This window comes from Ranitomeya imitator, chromosome 8 (assembly GCF_032444005.1).
Source record: "Ranitomeya imitator isolate aRanImi1 chromosome 8, aRanImi1.pri, whole genome shotgun sequence".
Taxonomy (NCBI): Eukaryota; Metazoa; Chordata; class Amphibia; order Anura; family Dendrobatidae; genus Ranitomeya; species Ranitomeya imitator.
Window position 1 is genome coordinate 19,822,789 of NC_091289.1, and position 10,531 is coordinate 19,833,319.

The following is a 10,531-nucleotide window of genomic DNA, read 5'->3' on the forward strand; positions in this document are numbered from 1 at the left end:
ATTTGGTGAGAGCTGTGAGGGCACCAGTCCGAAACTGTAGTGACTAGAGGTTGCTTTGAGATTGGCCAATTTGATGCCTAAGGCAAAATCTGTCCAACCTGGTCTGGCACAGTAAAAAGACTGGTGGGGTCAAGAGTGTGTTGGCCAAGCATGAGTTTGAGTATGAGAAAGTCCTCCCTCCTCCTGCACTTTAGAAGCAAATGATGAAAGTTGCAGTAGAGTTAGTTTTCTGGCTGAGATTTGGCTTGGAACTGTGTTGGCCACACTGGGAAGAGTATTTTGAACCCTTCAACACTGAAATTTGCATCTATGGGTGAGGTAGTGGTGTAGAAGCCACAAGAGACCGTGGCGGTACAGAGTAAAATCCATAAGTGAATGGAACCAACCTTTGTGCAGAGCATAGACGGGGAAATTGCAACAGTTCTTAAAGTTCATCTTCTTAAACAATCCTTAAATTCAAATATCTTATGGATAGATTACAAAAATTAATTTCAATGCAAAATGTGCCCTTAATAACTGCACTTACATCTCTGATCTATTGATTGCATTTCCCTAAGCATGGATGGCTTACTAAAGTTATGCAAGAGTTTTATAAGCAGCTACGTTTCTGGTTCTACTCAGTGAGTTTTTTTTAGTTAATTAAAGCAACTTTCATAACTTCCACCCTCTGTCACACAAGAATGCAGCGTTAGATATTAAGTCATTGTCAGCAAATATTTCTTACACAACCTGTTATTCTGATTAGAATCCTGATGTTACACAACAGAAGTTTTATAAACTATAGGCAGGTGAGATGGCCACTCCCTGACAAAGCTACTGGCTGTCCAAACGCTATAAAACATCTCATTTTTCCAAAAGGTCTAGCTTTGGCTTTCAGAAGAAAAACTTAGCTAACCTCTAAAAAAAAAACAACCCTACAAAGATGCCTGCAGGAGAGCTGTACACCGTTACCACTGTCAGAGGGGCAACAAAGACAGAAACCCCCGGAGGCAGAAGCAAACAGAAGGAATATCTGCTCATCCAAGTGAAGAACACTTGGAATTGTGTCGAAAGTAGACAAGAAATTCCAACAACGTGGAAAGAAGATCAAGTCATCGTTTCTCAGGCTAAAATGTAAGTGCTCAACATCCCAAAGATGTGCAACAACCTGTGAAGGAAAAAAGCATTCCTAAATATTCAATCTTTTTAATTTATTTGGTTACTTTATTTATTAACTTTGTATTCTAAATGGTAGAATAAAGATAAAAACCTTATAAAAAATAATGTGTGTGCAATCAAAACCAATAATTACATTTTTTTCAAATGTATTTTTACTTAATTAATTAATAATAATAATAATAATAATAAGTCCTCAAATAATAGTATGTTTGGGATGCAATAATATAACTCTTAAATATTAGAGCATGAAAGTTCTTTTGAAAACAGAATATTATTTTTTTTGGTTAAAACTGATCATTGCATGTAAAAGATGATGCTTTTAAGAATAAAAATATCTGAGTTTAATTAATTACTATTTAAAATATTTACTTTAGATCCATCTTTCACCGTCCTTTTCACCCAGTTACCTTATTTTGCCCCAATAGTCAAATTTTGACTTGAAAATGTAAAAGAAGAAAAATTAACTTGTTAATCATTTCTTTTTTTTTATTTTGAATTAAAGTCAGCACAATACTGGTAATGTTAAAAAAACAAAACATGTGAGTGATCCTCAATACTGTCACCAAAATGAAAACTGACAATATGTATGTATATAAATAAAGTATATAAAAATAGTACATTTCATATTATATAAGTATATAAAAAATAAATTAAAGGGACTCTGTCACCTGAATTTGGCGGGACTGGTTTTGGGTCATATGGGCGGAGTTTTCGGGTGTTTGATTCACCCTTTCCTTACCCGCTGGCTGCATGCTGGCTGCAATATTGGATTGAAGTTCATTCTCTGTCCTCCATAGTACACGCCTGCACAAGGTGCAATCTTGCCTTATGCAGGCGTGTACTATGGAGGACAGATAATGAACTTCAATCCAATATTGCAGCCAGCATGCAGCCAGCGGGTAAGGAAAGGGTGAATCAAACACCCGAAAACTCCGCCCATATGACCCAAAACCAGTCCCGCCAAATTCAGGTGACAGGTTCCCTTTAAGAAATAAAATAAATGCAAATAAATTATGTAAAATTACAATTACAAAAATATATATTTTATATATAAAAGTATAATTTTATATAATTTATTTGCATTTGCATTTATTTTTTTAATCCTTTTTTATCTAATTATATAAAATTAAATACACATTATTTTATTTATTTTAATTATTTTTATACAATTATAATCTTCCCCCTCTGTGTCCAGAGGGAAAAGATGTGTGAGAGCTGGTCCAGTGACCCCTAGATGTGTTTCACCGGCAGCTTTGTCAGGGGTTTCCCACGATGTTCCCCGATTCCATCGATAGAAGCCTACCGAGCCTCGTTTTGAGTCTCCATAGGCTTTTAGCAGCATCCACTTCCGGCTCATGCTGCGCTCAGACCCGGCGGCTCTGAACAGCAGTCACACTTCAAAATCTCTCAAGGAAACAATAACTTTGAAAACTCCAAAAAGAAGGAGTATTTCAATTTCAAAAAATGTAGTAGTTTATGACTGCCTCAAAAATATCAATGTGCACATAACTTTGGGACTCCACACTGAGACTAAAATAGCAGCTAATCTAACAAAAAAAATCTTCTTTGACTCTTATACTAAACTTTTAGACATAGGAGCCAAGGTTTTCCATGATTAGTAAAAAGCTTTCTCTCTTTCGGAAACGCACCTGTTCATTGGTTGTGTCTGATGCTTCCATTAAAGTGAATGAGGTGTAATACCACATACAACCTGTGAACAGGTATAATGTTGTTTTGGGGAGAAAAAAAGTGGAAAAATGCAGCAGAAAATAAAAATGATTTAGATTTTTTAAGAATTCTGCAACTGTTGAAATATTAACTGAAAGCAAAAATATCGGGGAATGATTTATAACTTTCAATTTGTCTTAAACAGTTAAAGATGTTCTTGTCAGTTGCTGAATTATCACATTTATGTTCCATATTTTCTTAAACAGGTGGGAAACTGTAACGGAGTCTGGAGTCTCCTGGACTGTGAAAACACCCATTTCCTTTTGCTATAAAGTGACCGAAACCCAAAACCTTCTAGATCCTAATAACATGACCCTCCTTTATGGCCATGTGTCTGATCCTCAAGAAGTTGAGGTTTACCAAAAGAAGATCCAAAAGCGTTTCGTTGTGATGGACACAAATGTGGAAAAGATATATGGATCCAAAGTCAGAAAGTATTTTGAGACCAATAATGTCACTTTTAAGATCCTGGCTCTCGAGACAACAGAAGAAACCAAGTCAATGGAACTTGTCTTGACCATACTGGAAGAAATCCACAAATTTGGAATCGACAGACGCACTGAACCAGTCATAGCCATCGGAGGTGGGGTTTGCTTGGATATTGTTGGCCTTGCTGCCTCTCTTTACAGGCGTCGAACCCCATACATCCGAGTTCCGACAACCCTTCTGTCTTATGTGGATGCAAGTGTGGGTGCAAAAAATGGAGTGAATTTCTGTAACTGTAAGAACAAGCTGGGAAGCTACACTCCACCGGCAGCCACGTTTCTTGACAGATCCTTTATACGGACCATTCCGCGACGGCAAATTTCCAATGGCCTTGGAGAAATCTTGAAGGTGATTACATATAATTTCTTAGTAAAACTTTTGGAGTTGTCCCATCTGGGATATGCCATATCTAACCACTAGGACCAGCATCTATGTAAAAAACGGGTGATGGGACAAGCATCTATTAGACATTTATAGCATATCTTATCGAAAAGCTGGAAATATCCCAGATAGGACAACTCTTTTAACTTCCTCTTATCTTGGGATAAAATCTAATCAAAGGTCATCAACAGAACATCAGGAATGAAGCTAATTAGTAGAAGCCAGGATGCAAAATAAAAACTTAATTAGGGTAAGGAATGTTTTTCAACTAAAGTGTGTCATAATTTATTATTTTTGTCTTTTCAGATGGCTTTAATGAAGCATAAGGGGCTATTTGAGCTACTGGAAAGTCATGGAAAGTATCTTTTAGATACAAAGTTTCAGTCCAGGAATGGTCTTGCTAGCCATGGAGATGCTGCATTAACAGCCACCAGACTGGCCATTCAGACAATGTTGGAAGAGCTTGCACCTAACCTGTGGGAGGATGATCTCGAAAGACTGGTGGATTATGGACATGTCATAAGCCCAGAGCTTGAAATGGTAAACACTATATATTTATAAGACCCTGGTGGACCTATTTAGGCTTACGCAGGATCAATCTTCCTACAGGGAGTTCATCCATCAAGGCTCCATAGCGCAAGATTCTTAAATGATAATATCTGTGTAATAAAGACAAATCCCATTACTGAAGAGCTTGTCTATATATGAGGGGGAACCAACCATTGAGTAGCTAGTGCATATATACTCTGGAGGACCTGGTATACCTGTGATTTCACTGGGAACCGTATAACCCATGTGTGGTGCACTGCAGAAGAACTGATCACCTTGGGCCAGATCTCCTAGAAGAATTCCAGTTATCAGCATCATGATAGTATTGTTAGACAACCATTTATTAAGCCAGTAACTAAACTTTTATTTATATTTTTTTATATGTTTTGTCCAACATGTAAAGTTATGAAACTTTGCAAATCACTTTTGTGGAGAAATGGGGGTCTGTGGGTGCTCTAGTCTGCTAGCCCGAATCCGCATAGACCATGGCTCATCCCACCGAATTTCCACTCTCCTTTTACTATGGGCATAATACTACTCAGACAACACAGGCTGATGGCAAATCAGTGTGGCAATATGTTATTAAACAAAAAACAGCCAAATAAAACACTAACATACAGACCAGTCCCAACAAAATACCAAAGATGGTGCAAAATTACAGTTTCACCCTTCCGCTGACACGCCGGGATTAGAGCAGCTGTGACTTCAGATCTTCCAGGGCTGTCTACCCCACCTGTGGCACGCACAGAGAGGAAGTAACAGCAAGCTTAGGAAGCTGACAATCCATTGAGGTACAAGGCCAGGTGACCAGAGGGTCACAACCTGGCTCCTCTAAACATTTCCATTGAGCCAGGCGACCGGTGGGTCCCAATCCTGGCTTTCCCAAATGTATCCATGGAGCTTATGTGACCAGTGACCACATTGCCTAGCTTACCCAAACGTATCCATGGGACTCAGGTGACTGGTGGGTACATGTCCTGAGTTTCCCAAACGTATCCATGAGTTCAGTGATGGTCAATGGAGCAGATCTGTATTCTGTCAGTTGGGGCTGTGGACTCCTAAGCTGGCATAAGTTCGAAGGGATCTCCATGGTCATCATGTCCAACCCGTGCTCAATGCAGGATTCACTAAACCATCTCAGATGGATGTCTATCCAGCCTCTGTTTAAAGACCTCCATTGAAGGAGAGCTCACGACTAGTGATGAGCGAGTGTACTCATTTCTCGGGTTTTCCCGAACACGCTCGGGTGACCTCCGAAATTTTGTTAGTGTTCGAAGATTTAGTTTTCATCACGGCAGTTGAATGATTTACAGCTATTAGCCAGCCTGAGTACACATGGGGGTTGCCTGGTTGCTAGGTAATCCCTACATGTAATCAAGCTGGCTAATAGCTGTAAATCATGCTGCTGTGGCAATGAAAACTTAACCTCTGAGCTGTCATAAATACTCGGGGACCACCCGAGCATGCTCGAGCAACGAGTACACTCGCTCATCACTACTCACCACCTCTCATGGCCGCCTGTTCCACTCATTGATCACCCTCACTGTCAAAAAGTTTTTTTCTAATATCAAATCTGTATATTTTCCCTTTCAGTTTCATTATATTGCTTTTCATGCTTCCATGTGTAAATGAGAATAATAATGATTCCTCTACACTGTGACATTCCTTCAGATATTTGTTTTGCCTTCCAGAAGGTCCTTCCAGCCCTAATGCATGGGGAGGCTGTGAACATTGACATGGCTTTTATGACATATGTCTCATCTGAAAGCGGGCTTCTGACAGCTGAAGAGAAAACACGGACTGTAGAATGCATGAGAACCCTAGAACTGCCTGTCTGGCACAAGGACTGCACCCTACACCTCATAAAGACAGCACTAGGGGAGAGACTCAAGCACAGTGGGGGGAAACTACGACTTCCTCTCCCTACCGGTCTGGGAACTGCAGGTAAGTAATACGTTTAGAATTGCTCCACCTTCAGACGTCCACATGTCTACCTCCTCGCAAAAAAAATGGGGATAATCTAAAAACAGGTGATTAATATAAACAGGTTATACAAGAATAGAAAATCTTATCTAGATCTGAGGTGGTCTTCTTAATCTTTTCATGACCAGGCGATTTTGTTTGTTGTTTCGTTTTTTCCTCCTTTTATTCCAAGTGCCATAACTTTTGCATTCTTCTTCTGACATAGACGTGTGAGAGCTTATTTTTGTGCAGGACAAGTTATACTTTTGAATGGCACCATATATTTTACCATGTGACGTACTGAAAAGCAGGACAAAAATAGCACAAAAAAAAAGGAGTCCAATAATGACAGGTACAGGGGTCTTCAACAGACTCCTTTCTGTCATGGCAACCTCATCGGCGCCCTGTGATCACACCGATGGGCGCGTGGAATGACGCGTCCCCCTGTCAGTAAGCATTAAATGCCGCTATCAGAGATTGACAGAGGCATTTCCAATGTTAACAGCCACTACCTCCGCTCTGCTCCACCCACAGCAGTTAGAGACAGATGGTGGCTGAATAACAAAGCCATCATCTGCCGGGAAAGATGAGAGCTTGGTGTACGAGCACGCACTAAAGTCAGGGAGCCAGTGTATGATGTACCGGTATGTCGTATGTCAGTAAGGGATTAAAGGAATTGTTTTATGATTGGCTGCAGCGGTCATATGAAAAGTGAATATCGGAGTAGCAGTAGTGGAGTCACTGGTTTCATGAATGTTCAATACATGTTGGAATACCTACTTAATTCTTGATAATAGTATGACCTGGGTTAGGAAACTAATAATTAATTAGCCTCTCTAAAATGAGATAGCACCAAAACTTAAAGAGTAACTAAGCTTTCATTTTTTTTGCATAATTTTGTCCACCATGCAAAGTTATTAATTACTTTTTTAGGGGATTTGTCTCCAGTCCACTCCTGTGGAAAAAAAAAGCATGTAAGTGGCTTTCAAATCTCTGCTTTTCCCAAGTCTTCTTAAAATAATAGATTTCTGTGATTCAATCTACATATTTAAAATAAAAAATAGCGGACCTTATACAGTCTAATAAAGTTCCTTAACGATTGACCATGATTAACATTCGGTTTGTACAGATGTGTCCTTTCTTACCTTTCATCGTGGCCCCACAAATCCCAAGACGAGCGGGACAAGTTCACCAACTTTGCAAAAAAAATGATACTCTGTGAAGAGTTGTTTGTGTGTCCATATGTGGTCATCCAGTCTTTGTGAGATAAATTGCAACCTGTTGAGAGATTTTCTAACATCGAATTTGCTTTGTGAGAAATTGGAGTCCATAACAAAATTCATGGTAGGGTAAGGGTTGACACATCTGTATGCTGTAAAGAATATATATTTTTTTATTGCTTTTCTTATTGGTTCTTAGAATTCTCAGGACTAACTTTTTTATGACTTCATGAATTTTCCTATTGGCAGAAATATTCAACGATGTTGATGAAGAAACAATGAAAAGAGCTTTTGAGAAGTGGACAGAAGATTGCCAAACGTTATCAACCTAGATCACGACGGAAGATTGCTAAACGTTATCAACCTAGATCAAGAATCTCATGAACTATGTCCACAAGAATATTCCTAGACGACTGAAGTTCTGAAGAATCTCAAAAACTGTCTTACATAATCTATCGTAGTTGGTAGACGGTATAGGAGCAGAAAGAATAGATTGTGTGTCTCAATTTGAAGTTTTTTTGGGAATTTCGAGTGAATGAAATAAGAGTTTCAGAATTACTATAATGACAGACGCAGAATATGTTAGATAAAAACCTGAGTACGTCAGAAGGAGAAGAAAAACGAATTTGACCCGATCGAAAACTCTGTTGAATATTCAATAGAAATAATTAACCCAATGACTTGGGAAGTAATCTACTTCTGACGAGTGATGTGTTTGATAACCCCCTCATTATAGGGTCAAAGTCTTCTTTAATTTTAATGAGTTTTTTTTTTTTTGTTATTAAGATGGAAGATTGGTTTCTATGCTGGCATGGGGACTGGTTTGAGAAAGGGCTAGAAACTAGAGTTGAGCGAATATGTTCGGAATCGGTCGCCGAATCTGAGTTTGCCATATTTGTGCCATATTGGTACCTTAATTTTGCCGAATTTATGCTTTACTATCGATTCCATTCCATATTCATTTCTACTCCCATTGTCACCAATGATGTTCGGTGAATATTGCAAAAAATAATATTCGCCGCCGATCGTAATTGGAACCGAATTTTAAAAAATTTGCTCAACTCTACCCATAAAGCATTGCCCTTTTGATAGAATGGCGGTGATATTTGTCACAACACAGAAGTGTGACATAAAAGTATGGACATGCTCGAAGATATGGGGTACAGTATTATTTTTGTAGTGAATTCCTAGGGAATGTAGGTTTGGTGAAAATGCTTGGGTGGATCTCAATGAAAAATGTTTTTATGTTCCATAAAGTGGATCATTTGCGATAGTTTCTAAGAAAAACAGTATTTTGAACAATACGTACTTTCTCAAGCATTGAGGACGCATAGAGGTTTTCATGAATGTTGACTAACGAACATAGAAGGCGCCTTGAGATCTTTTGCCAAGGAAAAAAATTCTAGATGTACAGTTTTGCCAAAGCCAAGGTGTCTATTATTTTTTTATTTTTCAAATAATTAGTTTTTAGTCAATACTTCATAGGTGCCTTCACAATATTTAAAAGCTTTTGTTCTGATTTCGAGACAAGGGATATGACCGGTTACATAAATTCCTAGCTCCCCCGACACGATCGGACACCATGTGCTAATTCCAGACTCGTGCTGGTTATTTTTAGTGGTTAGAACATCCTCTTGTTTGTTTTCAATGTTCTGTTTTTGTTTCTATTTTGTATGTTCCCCATAAAGTCACAAGATTCTGTGATCGACTGATTGACGGGTTTTCTTATGGTAATGAAAACACACTGCCATTTTGTATCCCTCTTGTCTACGGGGTAAAATATGCGTCTTACGCTGGCACTTAAAGGGATACCTGCTGTAGTTTACAGAAATGAATAGTCCTAAAACTAATTTGATCTTTTAGATTTCTTCAAAATGCAAATATACAGGAAATTTAGTTTTTTTCTGACAAGTCACAAAAAGGGATGTGTTTTGTTATTCTTACAGGGTGGGTAGATGAGGATTTGCTATGTTTGACGTCATTTGCAGATTCATGTATTATTTTTGACTGTTTACAATGGATGGTGATTGTTATGTTTCTGAAAATAAAAAATGGTTGAAGATAATGTACAAGTGTTCCACTGTTTACCATTTTATGTAATTTATTGACTAGTAAAAGAAAAACATATTTGGCAGTGGTCACGTTTGGCATCAGTTTAGGTCAGTTTTATAAGCTGGTGTCATTGGCTTCACAGTAAAAACATTTTTAGATCTCTTAAACCTGATGAGGCTGTTGTATTTGCTTTTGCAACCCATGTCAGATTGGCTGTGTATACTGATAATAAAATAAACATTTTATGACAAAGTTTATGAGTCCAAATGTATAAAATCTCGATACACCTATCCGGATTGACCGCTGCAGCTTGTACTTAGCAATGTGGGATTTTAGCAGCAGTAGAGAGGAGGGACAATAAGGAGCTGTCGATTTCTGTAGGTGGATGGAGATGTAGAAGCAAGGAAGAGGGTCACTCAGGATCTGTCCATCAGGCTAGGTAAGTGGAGGAAGGTCACTTAGTAGTTGTCCATGAAACTAGCGGAGGAGATTCAGCAGCAGGGAGGAGGGTCATTGAGGAGCTGTCCATCAGGAAACGTGAGAGGAGATTCAACAGCATGGTAACCCGAGTGGATATTAAGCAGCAAGGAGGGTCACTGAGGAGTTATCATATAGCCTAAGTGGGTGGAGATTCACCAATGTGGAGGAGGGACATTCAGGAGCTGTCAATTAGAATAGGGGGGTGGAAATTCAGCAGATACAAGAAAGGAAACTCGGAAGCTGTCAATCAGACTTGGTGGGTGGAGATTCAGCAGCAGGGAGGAGGAACACTCAGGAGCTGTCAATCAGGCTTGGTGGTTGGAGATTCAGCAGCAGGAAGGAGGAACACTCAGGAGCTGTCAATCAGGCTTGGTGGGTGGAGATTCAGCAGCAGGGAGGAGGAACACTCAGGAGCTGTCAATCAGGCTAGGTGGGCAGAAAATCAGCAGAATGGAGGAGGAACACTCAGGAGCTGTCAATCAAACTTGGTGGGCAGAAATTCAGCAGATACGAGA

General features: G+C 39.1%; 1 protein-coding gene across 1 annotated transcript; it reads left to right on the plus strand.

Annotated features, from left to right (window-relative positions):
• The first annotated feature begins 862 nt into the window (after positions 1 to 862).
• On the plus strand, positions 863 to 9,785 carry LOC138647486 (2-epi-5-epi-valiolone synthase-like). The gene is made up of 5 exons (XM_069736505.1): positions 863 to 1,113; positions 3,093 to 3,720; positions 4,060 to 4,293; positions 5,994 to 6,246; positions 7,734 to 9,785. The coding sequence occupies exons 1-5, from the start codon at positions 923 to 925 to the stop codon at positions 7,814 to 7,816; spliced, it is 1,389 nt and encodes a 462-aa protein (XP_069592606.1). The 5' UTR covers positions 863 to 922; the 3' UTR covers positions 7,817 to 9,785.
• Positions 9,786 to 10,531: the final 746 nt, after the last annotated feature.

Bases quoted from the DNA above. Each gene is read 5' to 3' on its own strand.
- LOC138647486 (XM_069736505.1), top strand. From the start codon at position 923: ATGCCTGCAGGAGAGCTGTACACCGTTACCACTGTCAGAGGGGCAACA. The intron at 1,114-3,092 runs GTAAGTGCTCAA...TTTCTTAAACAG, and splicing joins ATCGTTTCTCAGGCTAAAAT to GTGGGAAACTGTAACGGAGT. The intron at 6,247-7,733 runs GTAAGTAATACG...TCCTATTGGCAG, and splicing joins TACCGGTCTGGGAACTGCAG to AAATATTCAACGATGTTGAT.